This window comes from Scheffersomyces amazonensis (genome assembly GCF_036850825.1).
Source record: "Scheffersomyces amazonensis strain UFMG-HMD-26.3 chromosome Unknown RJT21scaffold_2, whole genome shotgun sequence".
In the NCBI taxonomy this organism is placed as follows: Eukaryota; Fungi; Ascomycota; class Pichiomycetes; order Serinales; family Debaryomycetaceae; genus Scheffersomyces; species Scheffersomyces amazonensis.
Genome location: NW_027042742.1, coordinates 2,301,676 through 2,324,523, shown reverse-complemented (window position 1 = coordinate 2,324,523; position 22,848 = coordinate 2,301,676). Strand labels below are relative to the sequence as shown.

General features: G+C 30.8%; 7 protein-coding genes across 7 annotated transcripts; 3 read left to right on the top strand and 4 right to left on the bottom strand. All coding sequences in view use genetic code 12, as the record gives it.

Moving 5' to 3' along the window:
- Positions 1-1,235: 1,235 nt before the first annotated feature.
- On the top strand, positions 1,236-2,510 carry OP4 (Op4p; the record flags this gene model as incomplete). The annotated part of the gene is made up of 1 exon (XM_064883146.1): positions 1,236-2,510. Exon 1 carries the CDS (start codon positions 1,275-1,277, stop codon positions 2,508-2,510), a length of 1,236 nt encoding a protein of 411 aa, XP_064739981.1. The 5' UTR covers positions 1,236-1,274.
- A 580-nt stretch (positions 2,511-3,090) lies between these two features.
- RJT21DRAFT_25579 (uncharacterized protein) lies at positions 3,091-3,494 on the top strand. Its single transcript, XM_064883913.1, has one exon. It carries the CDS (start codon positions 3,182-3,184, stop codon positions 3,422-3,424), a length of 243 nt encoding a protein of 80 aa, XP_064739980.1. The 5' UTR covers positions 3,091-3,181; the 3' UTR covers positions 3,425-3,494.
- Positions 3,495-3,563: 69 nt separating this feature from the next.
- CHS3 (chitin synthase) lies at positions 3,564-7,153 on the bottom strand (the record flags this gene model as incomplete). Its single annotated transcript, XM_064882990.1, has 2 exons — positions 3,564-5,509; positions 5,545-7,153. 2 exons carry the CDS (start codon positions 7,151-7,153, stop codon positions 3,564-3,566), a joined length of 3,555 nt encoding a protein of 1,184 aa, XP_064739979.1.
- Positions 7,154-8,542: 1,389 nt separating this feature from the next.
- Positions 8,543-13,691, bottom strand: MON2 (Mon2p; the record flags this gene model as incomplete). Its single annotated transcript, XM_064879787.1, has 2 exons — positions 11,290-13,691; positions 8,543-11,163 (listed from the first exon to the last, which is right to left on the bottom strand). The coding sequence occupies exons 1-2, from the start codon at positions 13,463-13,465 to the stop codon at positions 8,543-8,545; spliced, it is 4,797 nt and encodes a 1,598-aa protein (XP_064739978.1). The 5' UTR covers positions 13,466-13,691.
- Positions 13,692-13,773: 82 nt separating this feature from the next.
- Positions 13,774-15,306, bottom strand: RJT21DRAFT_130052 (uncharacterized protein; the record flags this gene model as incomplete). Its single annotated transcript, XM_064882989.1, has 1 exon — positions 13,774-15,306. One exon carries the CDS (start codon positions 15,304-15,306, stop codon positions 13,774-13,776), a length of 1,533 nt encoding a protein of 510 aa, XP_064739977.1.
- Positions 15,307-17,481: 2,175 nt separating this feature from the next.
- Positions 17,482-18,597, bottom strand: TYE7 (regulatory transcription factor TYE7; the record flags this gene model as incomplete). The annotated part of the gene is made up of 1 exon (XM_064880135.1): positions 17,482-18,597. One exon carries the CDS (start codon positions 18,595-18,597, stop codon positions 17,482-17,484), a length of 1,116 nt encoding a protein of 371 aa, XP_064739976.1.
- Positions 18,598-22,384: 3,787 nt separating this feature from the next.
- Positions 22,385-22,846, top strand: RJT21DRAFT_25545 (uncharacterized protein). The gene has a single exon (XM_064883912.1). It carries the CDS (start codon positions 22,469-22,471, stop codon positions 22,796-22,798), a length of 330 nt encoding a protein of 109 aa, XP_064739975.1. The 5' UTR covers positions 22,385-22,468; the 3' UTR covers positions 22,799-22,846.
- Positions 22,847-22,848: the final 2 nt, after the last annotated feature.

Below are 22,848 nucleotides of genomic sequence, written 5' to 3'. Positions count from 1 at the left end.
AACATTGACCTAGTTAAGACTGATTTTGATAGCAACTTTAGAGCCATTGCTTAACCGAGACAATCAAAGTTCCATTAGAATGAAACTAAACAATATAAAGAACAAAACTACTCCTAACAATTATATTTATGTAATATTAGAAATTCCCATCATATTCCCAATTAAGTAATAAGTACAGAGGGTTTCTATTGATTCCATATAACTAGTAAGATTACTTTGTACAAAATCGCCTCGGATAGCGCATGAAAAAGGAATCTCCTGGTATTACCACACACAGTTAAATTGTGGAGAACATATAGTTGAGGCTCTCTGAGGTAATAAGAAATGAAATTATCTTAATGAAGATCGTTCTCCGGTTATGTTCTATGATTTACGAATAGAGTTGACATACTCCTGCTTATGATTTTATCTTAAATTGCATGTAACTTGAAATATAAATGCAATTACCAGCCCAAGAGATTGAACTTCCTTTTTACCTTCAGCTTAATGTAGAAAAAAGTAAAAGTTCATTTCTGATTCAGATATTCTTAAAAAGGTAAAACCATACAAGAATTTAATTAGGGCAATTGTAAACTTTCCTTTAAGAACTTAACCGTTGCTTAAAGACAATCTTTTTACTACAAATAAACGCCTCAACTCATAGAGCAAATTACTACTTGTCCGAATTCGCTTTATCATGCTAAGTGTTGTTAATATGCTTTTCCTCTTTAACGTACTATAGAGCTAACACAAAAAAGTAGACGAAACTTCGAGAGAACCTTAATAGATTTATTCTCTAAATAAAGAATCACGCTAGCAACATCTTTTTCCTACTTGGGACCATCTTTTAGTAATTTCTTGTCATTTCCTACTTTCTTTCACACTTCTTGAGTTTGCTTGCATAGAGAATTTGAGCGCAAAAAAAATTGGTGGCCGCGAAAAAAATAATTTCCGTATTCGGTAATTCCTTTCACAACCAATTTAAAAGGTTCCATTGCCTAATGCGGTAATTCTTAACTACTTATTCTTAGTAAGTAGACACTTAAAATATATTTGTATGAGGAGAAATTATAGTATACCTTCCTAACTGAGTTAAAGATTGTAGTGATTCAAAGCTTTAAAAATTCACTTTAATGTGGTGACCGTCGAAAGTATGCTGTGATCAAATTATAAATATGTTAGGGTATTCCTCAAGTGAATTCTCAATCAATTTCGTTTAATTCTTCTTTTCATTATCAAACCCATCCATTACAACAACAATTTAATAGTAACATCTATATCACAATAATAATATAATGAAGTTAACTAACGCTGCTATCCTTACTATCTTGGCTTCAAGCACTTTCGTTTCTGCCGCTCCTGCTATTGTCACTTCTGAGCAATCACTTGTTAAAAGAGCAGATGTCAATGAAGTTTTAGAAATCTTAGAAGAATTAAAGACTTTAAAAGTAAAGAGAGAACTTCTCGAAGGTGAAGAATTAGCTGCCCTTGAAAAGAGAGCTGACAGTGTTATTGGTAACTTAATTTCTGCTTTACTTAACTCTGGTATCATTAGTGATGTATGGTCCACCTTAACTACTAATCCTGCAGTTTCTGCCGAGATTAAAACTATTATTGAATCTGCCATCAAAGGTGCCATTGTTGAAGGTCCCGCTTTAATTTCAGCCATCTGGAATTCCGGTTTACTTTCTAAACTTTTTAATGACTTTGTTAATGATCCAGATTTAAAGAGTGCTTTCCTTGGTGTTGCTAAAGCCATTTTCACTACTGGTCTTAACTTGATTAAATCTTGGTTAGGATTAAATTCTTCTTCCGCTTCAACCACAACTGCCGCTGCTGCTCCTGCTGCTTCTGGTGCTGCCAAGAGAGATTTAGTCTTAAATGGTGACTCTGAATTCATAGATAAGAGGGATGTTGCATCCATTGTCTCATGGGTTGTTAGTGAAATCTCCAGTAGTGGTATTGTTTCATCTTTAGTTAACAAAGTCTTAGCTAACCCACAAGCTTCAATTGATTTCTTGGCTTCTGCTTTCAAGACTGGTCTTGTTGTTGTAGAAGATGTATATGGATGGGCTAAGGGCAATGGTTTATTACAAGATGGTTTGAACTATCTTGCTGCCCATGGTGGTACTTTTGGTTCTGCTATTGCCTCATTCTTGGGTGATCAAATTGCCTCTGGTAACGTTTCCGCTTCTGATATTGACAGTGCTCCACTTCCATCAAAATCTGCTGCTACTTCTATTGCTTCTACTGCTGCTGTTGCCCCTCTAGCCGCACCATTAGCTGTCAATGGTGCTGCTACAACTGCTGCTCAAACCACTGCTGCTCCAGCCACTACTGCTGCTCCTGTTCCTACTCCAGCTGCAAGTGACGATAATGCTGTCCTTAATTCTTTAATTAATGCATACGGTACTCCAGCCACTACAACTGCTGCTCCAAACTTGGGAGGAATTTCAGGTGACATTAACACTCTTGTTGGTGCTGCCAATCAAATTGCTGGTTCTTTAAAGAAGAGAAGAATTGCTTATTAAATTAATTAATTATTATTATAACTATTTATTCAACTGGCATTTAGAAACGACAATTTGGGAATTGATTAAGAATCAAATCATTTTCAAAATATCCAAGGGCAAGAAACTTCTAAATTGTATAATACTTGGCCCGCATCACCATTCAATTTAAAAGTCGCTGAAGTTTTTATGTTTACTACCTATCCCGTTACTTCAATTTTTTTCCTATTCTACTAGTTACTGCTTATACTGAATCATTCAGTTGAGAATTTCGGTACATCTCCATGGGGGTTGCTAATACCATTTAGTCTTTTTTTTATTCAATTCTTCTTATATATTACCTATTGCAAATAAAAACATAAAATATCTAAAAAACTTTAAAATCTTTGTAATGTAGGGCAACTATAACAGAAGTTAATTAGCCGAAGCCTGAAATCAATTGTTCTATTTATAAGTGCAATGCTGCCTGCAAAAAAATGTTCAGATCGCAAAATGCAAGGTTGCACCCAAAATGTCGAAGCATGAAATTACAGCATCATAGACATCCTGAACTACGTGGAATTAGTGTTGGGTGATGTTCTACTTGGTGATGTATTGTAGTTGTAGTGTTACATTTAATCGAACATTCCGTTACATTCCAGTAATATATTACTCCAATTATAGTAAAGTTGCTATATATATATATATATATAATGGAATCACCAGCGACAATATACCAAAATATTAGACTCAATGACTCCAAGGATTCGGATGTTATGTTGTTTGCCTTAGCTACTCCTGGATCTGCTTTTAAGCCATCGATAAAGAAAATTGATATTTCATGGCGATTAGAAAAGTTTAAGAGGTTATATTCAAATAAAGGAGGTAAGAACTCCCCTGAGCCTATATCTGCAGCGTATATCAATACTTCAGAGTTAGATTTCTTTGACTTTTAAGTAATAAATAATTAATGATAGTAAACCCAATGTATATATATTGATTTAGTAATAAAAATGTTTTGATAGTTATATATAAATAATGAAGGTAAATGCAGTAAAAACTATATGAGTAATTTTATATATGTACGAATGTTAACTAACGAGTTGATCCTGAACCTTCAGAATATTCCTCTTCTCCAATAATTTCTGGATTTGATGGATCCCAAGTTGCTCTAGGAACTTCTAAACCATTATTTTCTTGACTTCTTCTATCTCTTTCATATTCTCTCCAACGTTTCATAGTAATACTTGAATAATCGAATTTACCAGCAGAATCACTATGATCACCTTTATCACCTCCAGCCACTGTTCTTGTTTCACCCCAACTAAAATCATCAAATTTCCAATACGCATAACTTGGTAATACAAGATTCCAAATTGGTAAAGCAAAAAGGTAAATAACAAAATAAATAAGATAAACGGCATTTGAAACAGTTATGACAATTAAACAACCCGGTAATCCAAAAATAATAGCTAAAAGTACTAAAGTTAAAATTGGAGTTGGTTTTGAAATAATGGCAATAATAATAACATAAACAGTAAAACAAATAGCAGCTGGTAAAACCAAAGTACCAACTAATTCAATAAAAATACAAAATTGCATTGAAAAACAGAAAGTACCACATAAATCATTTACTAAAACTAATTCCATTAAATTATGAACAGTTGAATTAATCCAACGACGACGTTGAGATAATAAAACTTTAAATTTATCAGGAACTGTTGTTTTACAAGCAGCCTTTGGTATAAAGATTTGTTTTCTTTTTGGGAAAGTTCTTAACATTAAAGATGAAAGATATCTATCTTCACCTAATAATAATAAATTCTTTTTATGTAAAGTATCGACTACATTATCAGAATATCTTTCAACAATATCAGGATTTGCTAAAATAGGAACCCAATAACCATCAGAACCTTTTGGAGCTTTAATTCTATACATACAAAAACATCCAGGTAAACATGTAACTCCACCAAATACTGATTCAAAAGCTTTAGCTTGATGATGAGAAATATAATATTCAAAAACTTGAATTGCAGTAACCCAACTTTGCTTTTTATTGGCAATTTTTGTTTCTCCACATAATCCCATAACTGAAGGATCTTTAACCATTTCAGCTATCATATGAGTTAAACTATCAGGAAATACTTTTGTATCAGCATCTACCATTAAAACTATTTCATATAATTCAGGCATTAACCCAGTAATTCTCCAAATACTATTAAATATTTCATATTCTAAATTAGTCATTCTTTCATCAAACATAACTCTTTGTAAGAAAGACATTAAAATAATTTGAGAATCACGTTTACCTCTATTACCAGGTTTTGGAGTTGAAGCTTCACTTGGTGTACCACATTTAACAATAGTAATTACTGGAACTCTTTGTTGCTTTTCTGGTGGAACAGTATTATCATCATATTTATAAAATCCAGCATAAACTTTAGCCATATTATGACGTTTACTACCTTGAGCTACAGCAACATAAGAATTTAATTCGACATTTTCTCGAGGAATTGTAAAATCAGACATCATGTCTAAAACAATATCAGGGGTAGTTTTTGAATTACCTGAACCTTTAATAAGTCCATCACATATAATAAAGATTAATTTATGAGAATTTGGATAATCAGTTGTTGCTACTGAATCTAAAGTTGTTCTTATAGCATCTTGATCTTCAGAATAACAAGTAACTAAACATAAAGTATGAGCTAAAGGATAACTAAATGGTTGATATTCTACTGGAGGTTGAGGAACTACATCAGGATGAATAATATCAGGAGATAAAGAAGGCATAGAATCTTCCATACTTTCAAAAGGATTATATCTTGATATTGGTCTATTTAATAAATCAGTTGAAGAACCTTGATCACTTAAATATAAAGTAGATTGACGAGTTCCCATTGATTTTAATCCTGATTTTCTATTATTAGTTGCATTATTACCTAATAAAGCCATTTGAGTTGTCATGGTAGTATATTTAAAAGTTTTTGATAAAGCAGCATCTGCATTATCATAATATTGATTTAATTCATTATTAGCAGCTAATGATAAACGATTATTTGATTTAAAAATACACTTTGTCTATTAGTTTTAGCCGATTTATAACCAGCTCTATTTTTAATAGGAACAGTCTTAAGTAATTTAGATTGATTATTATTTTCAACCCAATTATCAATTTGTTGACTTCTTATAGCCATAGTTTTATTATCAATTTCCGTTGCTCCTTGTTTTCTTGAAATAACCCATTTAAAATAACATGCCATAATAAATTTAGTTACAACTACTGATAAAATAAATGTTAATGAAACGGTTAATACAACTTTAGATGCAATACATCCAATAGTATCAGAATCAATAGTTCCAACTTTAATAATTTCAGTAAGACATCTTGCAGCTTGACGTTCTTCAGCTTGAGTTAATACTAAAGAAATATCATGACCTCTATAAGTTGAATCTTGACGTAATTTATCAAATAATCCTGGATAAGTTACATCATCAGTTTGAATCCAATTAAGTAAATCAAGATCAAGAACATTACCTGAATATACTACTAAGTTTCTTGAACTATTTTTAATATCATTCCAAGTAAAATATACATCACCATCAACTTTTAAACCATAATAAGCTTCTCTAGCTGTACTACTGGTATGACAAGCCCAACCATTATAATAAACTTGAGTATTATTTGGTTTAGATGATCCATCTTGATTAAATGTTCTACAAGGCATATACCAAGCTAATTCATTACCATTAGTTGGAATTGTACAATTATCTCTTGGAATAATTAAATTTTTACAATTCCCATTAACATTTTGAAATAAAAATGATGCATCCATACCTCCAGCATTTACAGGAGGATATAAAATATTTGAACCAGCAGGAATTCCTGCAGCTCCTGGATGTTTTGATGATGTTAAATCAAATGATCTACCATTAATAATTAAATGACCAGAATTAACATGATTAATTTGGGTTCTAACTTGTTTATTTGAACAAACTGTTTTAGTAAATCCAAAAGTTAAATAAGCAACTAAAGTTGCTACATAAAGAATACAAGATAATAAAGCAATTTTTTCTCTCCAAGCAAATTGACGATCTTTACTTTTTAAACCAAATAATTTTAATAAAGGAGATGGAGCCCAAAATGTTATAATATAACAATAAATTTTCCAAAGATAAATATTATTATTAGAAGATTTTGATTGTTCAAGATAAGGATTTCTTACTTTAGCAATAACTCTTTGTTTTCTAGAATTTTTTCTACCAATATCTTTATAATCATCTTCATCAATTTCATCATTTAATCCAAAAATTTCTCTACCTTGATTTTTTTGAGGAGATTGATTAGCAATATCCATAAGTGGTATACCTTCATCACCTTGATTTTGATTTGAAGCATTAATAGTTTGTCTTAAAGGTGATCTACCATGAGATCTTGCAGGACTTAAATGATCGGGATTTGAATTGGTATTGGAATTTTGAGGATCTAATCCAGTAGAACTTGGTAAAACACGTAAATGATCAGATTCTTGATTTGTTACTTGAGTATAATGATATCTTGGATTTGTAGGATCCATCCTTGACCTTTCTCTTCTAACCAATGATTTCTTTCTTGAAACATCACCAGATTCTGGATCGAATTCTTGATATTTACTTGGACTTACACTATTCCTAAATGTAGACATTGGTAATGAATTCTATAAATAAATGCTGAAAAAAGGTATAATGAATAATGAGAATAAGTAATGAATAATAATAATAATAATAAATAATAAACAAGAAATGAATGAACGAATGAAGTGACTATTGGTTACTAATTAATGAAGCTAATACAGACACACAACTTCCTTAATTAACTAATAAAGGTAATTATTAATTATTAAATATAAATTTTAATTTAACTAAGGTCCAACAAAATTTTCTTCTTGATGCAGTGTTGGAGGTATTCGTTTTGTGGTTTGATCTGTATATTTCAATATTTTTGTCACTAAGGGGTAAGAATTAATTAATGGTTATGAATTTAAGCTGAAACCACACGAGAATTGGAAATAAGTTTAAACTGATAATTCTTAAGTTATTTAACCGTTTACTTACTTAATACAGTGAAAAATTAATGATGATGACGGTGGAATGGAAACAGGTTACAATGCTTTGAATTCTGTTTGTATACATTTTTTCTGTTTTTGTCTGAGATCCTTTTGCAGTTTCATGTTTTTCGCAGGCTTTTGTGTTTAAACTGTAAAGTGGCCCAAACAGGAAAAATACCCTTCAATTCTCAGGTGTCAACGGAAAAACAAATTAGATTGAAGGGGTCAGACAAACAAAGTGGGCAGTGAGCAATGGGCAACGATTTAAAGCGAATACTTTCAGAGTAAGATAGAATATGATATACGTATAAAAATATCTGTGACTAGAGCTAATTAGTTGTAATCGTAATCGTAATCGTAATTGGCATATGGTTGTAGTTGTATTTGTAGATAATTGTAATTAGTTGTATTTGTAGTCAGTTGCAGTTATAGTTGTAGCTGTAGTTGCAATAAGTCCAGATATTTTCTCACTATTATTATTAGCAGCCATTGTACCGATGAGGATTGGATATAAAATATTATTATTATTTGTTAGCGATGGATGTCAAAGTTTACGAGAGAAGAACGAATTCTGACGTGGCTAAGTTAGATTTATAACAAAGTCTTACTATTAGTATAAACAGACAGACAGTATATAATCAAGTAGATGTTTCTAAATTTAGTTTTTCGCATAATTAATTTGCCTTAATTACGTACTTTGAGCCCTGACATAGACCCGATAACGCCGGTGACACTTTTTTTTTTTCACGGATCTTGCCAAGATTTGTCTGGATATGTTTGTGTAAAGTTTCCCTTAGAATCTTTATTTCGGTTGTTAACTGCTATATTTAGCTTGGTTTAGTATATACCTCTTGGCTGTAAATATGAGTGGGCTCATTATCAGACACTTTTCTTATCAAGTTAAGCTTAAGCTTAAGCTACTTTACTATGTACATTACTCTAATTAGTTCTATTTTTTGTTGTTGTTTAAATACGACTATTAATATATCAGAATCTTTGTAAGATAATTTCTAATATCTCATCAAGTTCTGGTATTCTGTGAGCAAATGTAACTAATTTAATAACTAATCGTTGTAATTTTTGGAAATCAACCTTATTGTCTTGTTCAATATTCTTAATATCAACAATACCTCGTAAAATTATAAGTAATTCTTCTTGTTGAATCTTAGAAATTGGACATTTATAGAGTAATCTTTGATCACTAATAAATCTTCTTATACTAAACCCAGCTCTTAAAATGAAAAAGCTTTGACTGGTTAATCTCAAAGTTAAATCAGAATTACTGAATTTAACCAATTCCTTTAAACAGTTAAATCTTGTAGCTCGATTAGCAAACTTACTAACTGGTTTAGTAGTACCAAAAGTTTCATTAAAATCAAATAAACTTATTGCATCAATAATTTCATTACGTTTACCATCTTTATTATGAGAAATTATTAATGATTCTTGTTCATCAAATTCATATAAAAATGAATTATCATATATGGCTTGAATAAGATCATTTAATATACTATTATTTTCTGGAGATTCAACTAATGTAGGTAAGATAATTTTAATTAATTTATGAAATTGTTCAATATTAATTAATTCATCTTTACTTGTACCATTTGGATCATCTTTAAAACTTATTTTAATACTTTCTACTAATAATTTCCATAATTCTTCATCGATTATCTTTTTACTATCGATTAATTTCTTAATAATACTCTCAACAATTTCATTACATTCAATCCATAATGGTGTTTTACTATTAGCTACCCCAATTGATCTTGTTTTAACTACCTCTAATAAAGATTTTAAAATTTTATTTACTCCTTTATCTTCCAATAATACTGTAAATTCACTAAGTGATTGTAATTTCTCTTTGAGTAATTGTAATGATAAATGACTAATTGCTATGAATGTTGGTAATTTAATTTTCAGACCATTTATTACTTTATTATTAGTTAATTTCTGTTCAATTCTTAATCGAGTTCCAAAAGGATAAACAATTATATTACTTAATTGTTGAATTACTTGAGATTGAATACTTGAATCTTTCAAATCAATAATACTTAAATTATTTAAAACTGCCTTTTGTAAATTCGATGGCCTAGATTCATCACCTTGATTATTAGGTAAAATAGGATATCTAGCACATTTATTTAATAAATTCAAGATAATAGTAATTTCTTCATTACTAACTGGTTTTGAAATAATTATAGGATATAATGGAGGGAAACAAGTCATTAAAGAAGTGACAGATTCTTGATATAATGGATTTATAAAATCATATTCTATAGGTACATTAACCCAAAATTTGAATAATAAATCTCTTATCTTAATAAAATCTGCTACTTTATCATTTGTAAAAGGAGTTAATAAATCTTGAAATGATTTAAACACCTTTAAATTCAAATCAACCCATTTAAAATCTAATAAGTTTTGGAAATAATTTATTAAAATTTCCCATTTTTCAAGAATTAATGGTACATCATTAAAATTAATCATGAAATTATTGTAAATTAAATTGAAACCAGTTAAAATCAAATGTAAACTTTCAATCCATTCTTTTCTACTAAAAGTTGGATCTTCTAAACTTAATTTAATATTAAATAAAGTAGGTAATACAATTGTATAAATTAAATCCCAACTTTTAGAAGTAGTTAATAAATTTCCATGAGTTTCTACAATTTGGAAAAATGTTTGAATTGATCCATCTCTTACTTGAGCTCTTGGATCTAAAGATAATTTGACTAATTTAGATAATAAGTATACAATGATTAGTATATGGAAAATATGATCATCATCTGTATTATTAATCTTTGTAATTAATTCTTGTTCATTTAATACAGCATAATCAACTACTTTCAATTCTTGAGAATCAATAACTCTGGATTTCAATGAATCACTAATTAACCAAAAATAACTTACTGAACTAAAGGAAATATTCAAATCAAATGATTGAGAACAAAAATTGTATAATGTATCAATTAATAATATTAATTGATTTGAAGGTATAGAAGTTAAGAATTCATCTAAAATTAATTTTAAAGTATCAAAAGATTTTTCAATTAATAATCTAATACGTTCTCTTAAATTAACTTCTTCTTTACTAAATGATTTTTCTGTTACTTTAAATGGAGTATTTAATATAGTAAATACTGTATTCCAAGAATCTTTATAATAAGAATCATATTGATCTATTAATTGATGTAATATAGTTAATGTTGATAAATGAATTTCAGTTTCACAATTTAATACTAATAATTCTTGTGGTATACCTAAATTAAATAATTCTACAAGGTATCGATTTAATCCATCTAAAGATTTAAATGAAGTTTTCTGATTAACTTCTTCTGAATCAACTCGGAATCCTTCATCACTTATAGATTTAATAATTTGATTATAAGCTTGAACAATGTATAATCTTAATGAATAAGAAATATTTCTCTTGTTTCCAAAAGTAATAAAGTAGTCGGTTATTAAACTCCATGACTTATCTGATAATACAAGAAACTTATTTGATTCGATCTGGGAAAGATCTAATAATCTATCAATAAAGTATGTTTTATTGTAAGGACATATATCTAATTGGAGACCAGAATATACTTTTTCTTTTTCTGTATCTTTTTCCTTTTCACTATGGCTATGGCCATTGGTTGGTGCAGCAATTGGTTTCTTCTCATCAAACTGTTGTTCTTCTTCCTCATCTTCTTCATCTCCAGATACAGATTTGTCCCCATTTGTTGCACTTTGTTCGAAAACTCTCTTGGATAAATCAATCACAGCACCAACTAACTCATCGAATGATTCAACTGGATACTCTCTAAAGTTATCCATTAATTTCTTTCTAGAAATTTCAATGTTATTTAAATCTTGAGGTGTTAAATGTGGCCACATGGATTCTGTAAATGATTTATAGCCCTTATGGTTATAATATCCACTATATTCATCTGGACCATTAACAAAATAATCACACCATTGGAATGTAATCCAAATTATTGTCCAAGATCCTTGTAAAGTTGAACCTAAGGATACAGCCAAATTAGCTAAAGCTCTTAAGATAGTTATATGTCTTGAATTAATATATCTAGAACGGATAATTGGTGGTTGATTTCTTGGTTGATGTTGTTGAGGTTTTGGAGATCCTAATGTTGAACTAAAACTTTCTACTAAAGATTCTCCAAATGCTAATAATTGTTTACCTTGACTTTGTAAACCAGATCCACTAGTTGATAAGACTTTATTATCATCTTTAGAAACATTATTAGTTATTGCATTAGATAATATAATTAATAATCCATCTCGAATAGTTCCTAATCCCAATAATCCTGTTGAATGAGCAAATCTTTGGAATGATCTAATTAATAAATGGAAACTTTCATCATCCATAGCTGAATAAATAAATCTTTCAAAAAGAATTGAGATATCATTATAGTTGGATTCTATGAAAGCATTAGTAAATTCTACATCTGATTCAAGATTAGCTGGATCAGAATCATTTGATAATGATTGAACAAAGGCTGCCACTCCATCAGCATATGACAATAAAATATTGAAAACAAGATAGACGGGATAAGTCTTAGGTAATTGAGATGGAGGTTCTGATTTATCAAAATGATCAATAAGTGGAGCCTTTAAATTGGATGTACTCTTAGATAAATATACTGGAGTTTGTTCAGGATGTTTTGATGGAGAAAGAGGAGTAACCAGATTATTCAGATTTGAAGTTGAAGTTAAAGATGAAGTTGAAGTTGAAGATGGTTGATTAATAATTGAAGGACGTTTAACAACATTACTAAATAAATAAGAATTTGACAGAAGGAAAGTATTTAAAATTGATGTTAATTCTTGAAGGACATTTTTCTTTCTTGGATTATTATCATACTTTACAAATATTGATTTTATAAAATTAAAATCACCAAATAATCCCTTATAAGTTTCTAATACTAAAATCTTTTCCCATGGTAAACTTTCTGTATCATTATTTACTAATATATGATTTAAGAAAGATAAAACAATCTCTGATTCTATTTCTAAATTATCTAATTGAGATGCTAATAAAACATGTAAAACTCTCATAGTTCTAGTTACATAGGGGAAATTTCTATGACTAGAATTTAAAATTCTTAATAATGAAGGAATAATTTTAATTCTTAATAAATATGCTAATTCTTGATGAGATTGAAATGTGGATTTATGATTAGAAATAATATTTTCAATAATTTCAAGTACTGATAAAACTTTTATATGAATTGCATTAGTAAAATAAGTTGGAGTTTCACCTTCAATTAATTTACACAAATCTTGAAAGATATTAAAGCATTCTAATGAATCTCCATCTACTTTAATTATTTCATCATTATCGATGGTTAAACTATGAACTTTTTCTGATTCTTGAACTTTATCAAGTGGAGTTAAATCAAATATATTACTGAATAATTGTTGTAAAGTAGCTGAAGCTGTATTAATAACCACCGTAGATTTATTATTAGCAGTAAGATTTGAACATACCGTTAATAATTTGATAAGTAATGGACCAGTAAAAAATTCATGATAATTCTGCATTAATGCTGGTAAACATTGTAAAATTCTTAATTGAATATCAATGGCTAAATGACTAGCTTCTTGAAGTCCATTAACCAAATCACTTAATGATTCGGGCGGTATTATTTCGGCCATTACAAGTTTATGAATGACAGGAATGGATAATGTAATTAATTTGGCAGTTCCTGACTTACAGGCTCCTATGAATGGTTTAATAAGACTATCATCATTAATCTTAATATCATGAATTGGAATGGTTTGATCATAATGCTTCAATTGTCCTATAGCATGATCACAAGCCTGTCTGATCTCAGGAAATCTCCGCTTGGACTCCAAAGAGAGCGTCGTGAGATCGCCAATGAGTTGCTGAACTGATCCCATAGCTTTTTTTTCTGTCTACTGGTCTACGCAATACAATTGGCCCTAGTGGTGCTGTACAAAGTGAACAGATATATCAGACCAGACTGTTTTTTCTGACGTGTACCGAGCACTATCAACAAATGTTTTACGTCATTATTCGCAGGCTGGTTAATAACCTCTTTACCATATACAGAAGTTAGAGATCGAGTTCGTTAATATGACATTATATTGTTACAGTATTAGATACATAAATAAATAAATAAATAAATAAATAGAATAATTAGTTAGTTAATTAATTATTTAATTAATTAATAGTATACAATGTTGGATTAACACCAGAAATTGACGAATTTCATATAGAACGGTAATTGACGTTTTCTCTCCTTTTCCTCTTCAATTTCTTGAAGCATTAATTCAGTATCTATAATGGTTCTACCAGTAGTTATATCCATATCTTTAGCCTTTATGTATAATTTCCAATTCTTAGTATATATTTTATGACCAAGATAGAAACAAATAACAATGGGTGCGGCTAAATACGCTTGAAAAAATGTCGAAGCATTTAAATAAGGTCCACCAACTGGATATAATGCAATATAGAATTGAGCAATAAGCACAAGTATATTTACTATTATTGAAAAATAAGCTCCGAATTCTCCACCAATAGCAGTAAATGGTTTTTGTTCTTTAGGTATACCTTGAACTTTCATGGCATGATTAACTCTTAAATGAGCCAATGAAATTGAAAACCAGATAAAAATTGTAGATAATCCACTCAAGGCGAGAAGCCAATTGAATACTTGGGTTTGAGCTTTTGATGCACATACGAAACCAATTAAACCAAACGCTAAAGCAATTAATAAAGAATAGATAGGTCTACCTTTATTATCAATATAACCCAAGAATTTTGGACCATGACCAGCTTCAGCAAGTGCAACTAATGGTTTATATGAAGCAAAAACACTAGCATTGGCAACTGAAAGTACTGCTAAAAGGATAATAACATTAAATATTGATGGTAATACTTTGATCCCACCATTGGTAATTGCAATAACAAATGGAGATGCTGATGATCCTGAATTACCCATAAGTTTAGGATCATTATATGGAACCAAGAAACAAATAAGAATTATTGATAGCATATAAAATATAGAAATTCTCCAGAAGATACTTTTAATTGCTTTCTTTAAGGTTCTCCTAGGATGTTTTGAAGAACCAGCAGCCAATCCCACAAGCTCGGTACCCAGGTATGAAAATGCTGCATTAACAAGAGTATTCAAAACTCCGTGGAACCCATTAGCAAAAGAGCCAGGATTATGCCAATAACGAGCTCCGATATATCCATTTGGTCCAACACCACCGGTAATTAAAATAATGGCAAGGATACAGAATCCGATAATTCCAGTAACTTTAATAATTGAGAAGAATGATTCACCATACCCATAACCTCTTACACCGAAAATATTAATGGCACAGATAATAACATAAAAAATCGCTACCCAGACAGCAGTACTAATGCTAGAATTCCAGTAATCAATAGTCATGGATGCACTAACAAGTGATAAGGGCAATGTAACGACCCATTGTAAACAGTAATTCCAGTTCATAGCAAATCCCCAAGATTCATCAATAAAACGAGAATTGTATTTAAGAAAGTTTCCAGAAACCGGGAAAGAAGAAGTCAATTCTCCCAAAGATTGAACGATGAAGAATACCAATACTGCAATAATGATATAACCTATAAGACATCCAGCTGGACCTGCAGTAGCAATTGCATCAGCACTACTAATGAATAAACCAGACCCAATACAAGAACTTAAGGCAATAAGTTTAACTTGATATTCGGGAAGACCATCTTCCATAGTAACAATGTTTGCAGCTATATCATCCTCATTTTCACCCTTCTCTAGTTTAGAAGCAATTTTGAAGGATGATATGAAATTATTCAACGGTCCACCATTTGTTTTGGGTGAAGCCTTTTCGCTTTCGCTATATTTTGTACCTAGGGAAGATTCCTTTGTAGTAGCCTGTAGTGGTAAACTGCTGAGCGAAATGCTATCATCCTTCTTAGAAGTCAGTTTACTGATTTCAGACATTAGTTATAATTTTGTGAATTAATCTTAGAATAGTTATTAATTTGAACCAAGAAAAGTAAAGTTGTGAGTTGCCTTTAGAGGAATAAAAAGTAGTCAAAAAAAGTTCATCTATATTGCATTTATACGGTTATGCTTACTTCTCTTGAAAAGAATCTTCACAAGCGTAACAAATCTGCTTACGGAAGGTAACATTGACAGAAAAATTTTCTGCCTAAATTACTCACATTAGCAAGTAGCGTAAGAAAAGCCCTACAACTCCAAGATGACCATATGGTAGTATGAAAACTATTTAAAAAAAATAGAGTAGACATACCCACTGTAAGGCATTGCAACAAATTTGGTTGTACAAAGTACGCATTGAAATGGCAAAATTTTTGTTCAAATGCCGCTTATATGCAACCGAAGAAAACTTTTTAGTGACAGCCTTAAACTTTGTACACTGTCTAGGGAATAATGGTCACGAAGGTGAGGCGTTCAATCCTGTTGAGTAGACGGCCAAATGTACTGTTACTATGTACATGCCTTGCCATAGATGCCTTTGACAGATTATGTAATTAAACTAAGTACTAATTGGAGTTGCAACCGTTCGCTAAGAGGATTGCAAAAATTGCCTTTTACTACGCGAAGGCTTTTCACTCGGACTTACATATCCAGAAAAAAAGAAAAGTATGACGCCTTTTCTTGTTTGAGAAAAAAAGTCATCAAATTTTCTGTTGTAAGTGCAGTTATGCATAGAAAAATTCTGTCTACAACAGATCTGATAATCTCCTTACATTTTGTATCGAGCAACTTAAACGTTGGCATTGTAGGAATAGTGTGATCCGGGATTATATTTGTTGAGTTTTGAGCCATTGGCCAATGATGAGATATTTCGTCTAAATCAATGCTCACTAGTTCGGATTGCTGTCAAGTAATTATTGGTGGAGATTACGAGCGTAATATGAGCGCATAATGAGCGTATAATGAGCGTATAACAAATAACGGCAATATTGTTGTTATGAGTATTTAGTCGTTACCGTTTTGAGTCAGATTTGTGACTACGAATATTAGAGCCAAGACACGTTAATAGATTCCAAGTCTACACTTACATTTACGAAAAGAATTTACTGTAGTGCCATAAATTGACAGCACTATCAAAGAGTGCATCCATAACCAAATTGTTGAGATACCACGAGCACATTAATGTATTGCATTAAAAGCATTCAATGCCCTTGGGTCAATTCGGAGATTGATAAATCGGCCAAAACCGTCCGGATTGCGTTCCTATTCGGACGATTCAGGGACTCCCGAAATTAACTATCGTAAAGTCTTCTAACAGATTAGCATTCTCTCTAAAATGGGACCACTAAAAAATTTAAAATTATTAGGTTTTAAATTCAGTCATTTTTTTGGTTATGTGAACCTGCAGTATTTCGGAAAAACTTTGTTTTTGATGCAAAATCTGCTTAAGAGCATAGAAGGCAAGAGTGATCGTGCCTTTCAGACGTATCTCGGACTGTTAAACAGTTTAATTAAATTATTTTAAAAGCCGTTGGCATTACTTGAGTTACAATTATATTAAAAAAAATCTAATAAAATAACTGTTTAAAATTAGCCGAAATAAACATAAAACTTATTTGACTAGTCACTCATATTCGGACTTTAAGACTTGAAATTTGAAACCAGAATAATAAATAATGTACATTAAAAAAAAAAGAATAAGACGTGTTGAGCTTCTCTAAACTAACAACAGCGTATAATCATAAATAACGACTTGGAAAAGAAACTATGAGACAATAGAACGTAAGAATTAAAGAGGAAATAAATAGTCATAAATATGATAGTAAACTTTAGTATAAAAAGTATTCTATAACGGAGAAAATAGAAAAAACCTGAACCAATGAAAATATTATGTATAAGAAATTTAGTAAATATGGGTAGAATAAATAAGATGAAATCAATTCAATCGAATCTAGAAGCGTCTCCACCAAGTCTGACAACTTCTGACTTTAAAAGTTGGTTTTGAGAAATTATCTTCTTTTCATTCTTTTGTAAGTAAAGAATGTAATCAATAGCTTTCTCTAAAATAATAGATTTATTCAAACGAGCACAATTTGAATTCATTTCTTCGTCGTTATCTTGTTGACCGGTTTCAAAAGCAGTCTTTTCATAAGCAACCCAAGGAATAATTTGCTGTAAACCAGCAATCTTAGCATTGATATTTATTCTGTATTTTTTTTCAATTTTATTGTGAGCTTGCTTTTGACTATCGGTCAATCTCTTTCTTGGTGCTCTCCTCTTTTTCTTTGGAGCTGGAGTAGCAACTTGATTATCGATTTCAGAATTATTGGATGTAACTTTAGTAGATGAATTGTTTGAAAAGTTTGAATCGATTGTCTTTCTTCTGGATAATAACGTATTAGAATTGTTATTTTCGTCCTTCAAGATATCTTTGGTATCAAATATTGATTCTAAATTTTTGGAAGTGAAGTCATTTAAAGTTTGGAATTTGCTTAATTTCAATTCCGGTATTACTTCATCATCAATGTTTTCAGTCTTTATAACAACGGGTGATGTTTGAAGAGAATCAGAAGCAGCAGTTCCTGAAGTGGAAGATGATAAATAAGCAGCATCGCCGTCAACTGCATTAGGGGAATCGTCATTATCAAGCATACCATCACTGTCAATTTCATCATCGAAATACTTTGTGAAGTCCAAAGTAGCTCCTAACTGTGAAAGTTGCTGTTGTTGTAATTGCTTCAATTGTTGATCTTGAACACCAGAAGGAGTAGATAATTCGGTGAAACTATTTGTTGTTGTAATAGGTGCAGACTTAGTTAATAAGTCGTCTAACCACTGATCGTTGGCTTGGTTCGATCCATTCATGGATGGAGACAAGCCCATATTTTGGATCATTGGGTGGGATTGAGAATGGTGTATAATCCTTTGCGCTTGTTGTTGTTGCGGTTGGTTAGGTAATTGTAAATTTGAATAATATTGATTGAGTTGGAATTGAGTTTGTTGTAATTGCTGCAAATGATTTAATTGTTGTTGAAATTGTTGTTGTTGGCTGAACATTTTAATTTTAATTAGTGATTAGAGTAAGCAAAAAATGGATATTAATATTAATTAGATGCTTATCAGTCTTATATTGACATTCTATGATGGATGATAAATGAAATAAAAGAAATCTTAAAAAGATATAAGATAACAAATTATTTGAGTTGAAAAGCTAAGAAATATTCAAGGATATTTATATCTATCGTCGATGATGCAAATGGTTCTTAATACCTTTTAATGATAAAATGCAGGTATAGAAAATATTAATTAATTGTTTTTCAACTCTATGTAGCATGCAAGGAAATGTTACCTTAAAAGGATGAGGAGCAGCGGCACTGCAGCGGTAGCAGCCCAGCAGCGCAGCGACGGAAACAGAAACAGCTCAGCGTCAAGAAAACAATAGGCACTATTCACTAAAAAAGATAAAAAAAACATCAGTTCCGTCTGCAAAAATAATAAAAAATTCAATATTTTTTAATTCCTTAATGAGCTGATCAAAAAAAAAACAAAAGGAAATAGAAAAAATAAGTAGAGTTACGTACGAACAAGAAATATAGAAAAATAAATAATCTAATTTTCCGATCCATTTTTTTTAGGCGCTTAGGCAGTAGCAACGAAAATTTTCAGCTAATAAAAAACACACCACTTTAAGTAGACAGTGTAGTAAAATCTTCTCATTAAGCTAAGATGGTCGAACTTACTTTTTGGCTTTAAACAATACGTCGGATAAATTTATGCAAGTATGATAGCATCCCATACGGACTACGGACGGGATAGGTAGTTTTCAAAACCCATGGCTTGCTTCTCTTATCATATTTTTATCTTTACTTTGAATAATTATAGGATATATCTATGAGGTAATTTGAAAATTAATATTAACAATTCTACTGAGACTCTATTGTTCGGCTTCTTTCATTTCCAATTTGATCTGCAATTTACACTTTCTATCACTTTAGGAGTTGCTGAATTGCTACTGTTTGCAATTGGAATTTTAGTATTAGCATCATCTTAGAGTGTTTATGCTACATCTAGTTCAAAATAGACTTTTGTGCCTGTTAAGCTAAGTTGAAATGGTCTTAATAATAATTTTTAATAATACATTTATTTTATTCTATTTTAGTTCTAGTGTATTGTCCTGCTATAGAAAAGAAATAAAGAACTTAGAACAATATAATTTAAAGAGTGGTACCCCTCGACAGAATCCCCTATAGAAGGTATATAAAGATCTGTGGGGGGTTGTAAGAAGAAGATAGATATGTGAGCATTTCAAAGAAAATAATACTCTATGTTCTTGGGGGCTATATTTTGGAGAAAATATTTGTTCATTCAGTTCAATAATTTGAAGAGTTTTGCCTAAGTATTATAATCGCATTATGACTGCTATATTCCAGTAAGAAAATCTTTATTTAGCTTATGACAAGATGTTCCTGACTAAAATTTCCCACTGGTTTGCAGCACTGTAACAGCTAATTGTTCGTTCATCATCTTAAATTGTTCTCTGAGAAATACCCCGATATTCGCAAATCGCAAAACGTTTAGAGCATTTTAAATACATTTTCCCATGTGGGGTTCCATAAACAATTCAAAAATCTACTAAGATATGTTGCTTCTTGATATGCTTAATCCTCAATTCATGACTTGAGATTATATTATTCATTTAATGGCACTCTTGTCCGAACGGCCGAGGGAGAGAACGAGGGACTCGGATATTATATAAGGCTATTAATCTAATAAACTTTAAACAATGAAATAGTATGTTGAAATTAACCATACATCTCATTTCCCGAATCTGGTATACTAAATGTCTTAAAATTAAAATGCAATTTTTTCCTAAACAGTATAAGCTTTGCCTCTTTAGTCTTATGTTTGCAATATCATAAACCCTATTCTTATTTTTTTGCAATTCGGAATTAACTAAAATTGGATCTAGACAAGCTCAGCATATATCTATCTTACTTTCTTCTTACGTTTGATCCATTACCCCTCTTACCAATTCATATTATTTATACTTGCTGTGCCTTTAATAATATTATTTTTGACAATAGCATCTAGTGAATTATAATATTCAGAGTCCACATAATAATATATAAAGTTTCAAAATAAGGTAAGTGAAAACTAGAGTGTCAGAACTTGATATTCTTAGAAAGCGACAATGTTCTAGCCTTGGATAAGTTATGATGTCGTATTTGAGACAAGGGTTTACAGCAATATTAACTTCTTCATGATATTCTATTAATTACTTGTCTATTGTTTAAAACAATAACTATGAATCTTTTCGAAGATTTGCTTGCAATCTTGTCTTTATATTTCAGTCCTTTTTCTTTTTCATTTTATTGAAAACAATATGTGGTAAATCGCTGGTTATGCGTAGTTTTGTGATAGGTTTGATTCTATTCGCTGCAATATTTCAAAGAAATTGCGCACGCATTAGAATAACACCCCTCATCCCCTAAACTATTAAATTACCCCCTTCCCTAACTAGGAAATCTGAGTGAGCTACATAAAAAAATTAAAGTTTGCGCAGCCAATGAATGAAAATCATTTGCGCGCGATCTCAGTAGATCTGCTTCTGCATAGGACTTAGTTTCAAATATCTTTTCCTGCGAACACATGAGTTTAATTAATTCATCTTTTGATCCCAAATTTAGTAATTTCGTTTCAAATTTTGCAAGTGCCACGCCCGAGGCAGGCTTCAGCATATCGGGCGTTTAAACGATTCTTTCCTTATGGTGAAATGATTTTAAGGTAGGAATCATTACACCATATAATTCATTGGACTTTCCTTTGTTAAATGCATTGTTATCATAATGGTGAAATTGTATTATTTTAAGGCGTTACACAATGGATGATGAAGAAAAGCTACATAAAATAATAAATGTTAGGAACGAACTCTACATACGATGATTCCTTAATTTGAATTTTATTCTTCTGCTGCTATTATCTATTTAAGTATCTCGTTAAGTAAATGTACAAAATAACATTTAAAATATATATATTTTTAATATCTTTTATTCGTATGTATATAAGTGTAAATAAGAAAATATCTGATTTGTGTGGTTTAACCAAGCTTTGCCTATAACATACAGATACGTCGGTAACCAATCTCATTACTACAAGAAAATCGTATTTTCAGAAATCCATTAAACATAGACGAGATATGGCTTCCCTTATTTTTTATATTGCATACCGTGGTAGAATTTGTTGTTAGAAATTCATTGCGCATATTTCCGTAGTTTTTATTCCTACACACTGTGACAAGATTATATCAATTACAATGTATTTTATCATGTACGCTGCCGATACTGTGGTTAAAAGTGCCTCACCTCATCTTACGTCAAATAGATAAGGATTAATGAAATCGTATTTCTATCCTTAATATTTTGTGCCTCACAATGAATTCCTAAACAATGAATGAGCTTAACTCCTTTCTTCTTACAATAAAGAGAGAGAAGTTATATAATGTTCGGAAGTTTCATCAAAGCCTATTTGAAGATTAACCATTCTCATTTAAGACCAAGTAATTAAATTACATGCATCCATGTAAAAGTACTTTAAATTGATGTACCTTTTACATCTGCATGTCAAGGACTCCGCCGTTCCAGATCCATCCAGTACAAATGTGGACTACATAAACAAAGCGTTCAAATTCCTAGCAAATCCCGCTCCGATATCCTTTAAAGATAAATCTGCTCATGTCGGGGACATGCAAAGTATCATGTAATACGTAACAATACATCTATAAAAGATTTAAAAAGAAAAGGCTGGAAAATATATTATTACATCCATGCCTCATAGTTAAGCGATGTTCTGCGGACCTTCTCCACGTCGGCCTCATCTCAAAAAAATATTCTAAGACTATCGACTTGTTGAATATGATAAACAAACCATAATGTCATCGAAAGCAATAAGTCGGAAGAAGCCTTCTTCGCCAGTAGACTTTATCAAGTCTTATATTACTCCTAAATTTTTGAAGGATGTCAAATTTGGGCTTTGTGGGTTTGTTTATATGTGTATAATTCTCTTCCATTATGCATGGATTATGAGAAGGTGGTTATTAGACCCTTACATGGAATTAGCTAAGATAGGTATCTATTTTGCGTTCTTCTTTGTTCATGTCATTGCTTGGGGTTTTGTTTTTTATCATGTGTTCTATAAGTCAATTTATGCTGAAGAAATTGCAGCAGACAGAGCTCAATTGGAGGAATTAAAAAAGAGATGATTTTTAATGATAGTTATGATATGTACATACAGTATTTATTCTTAAACAAA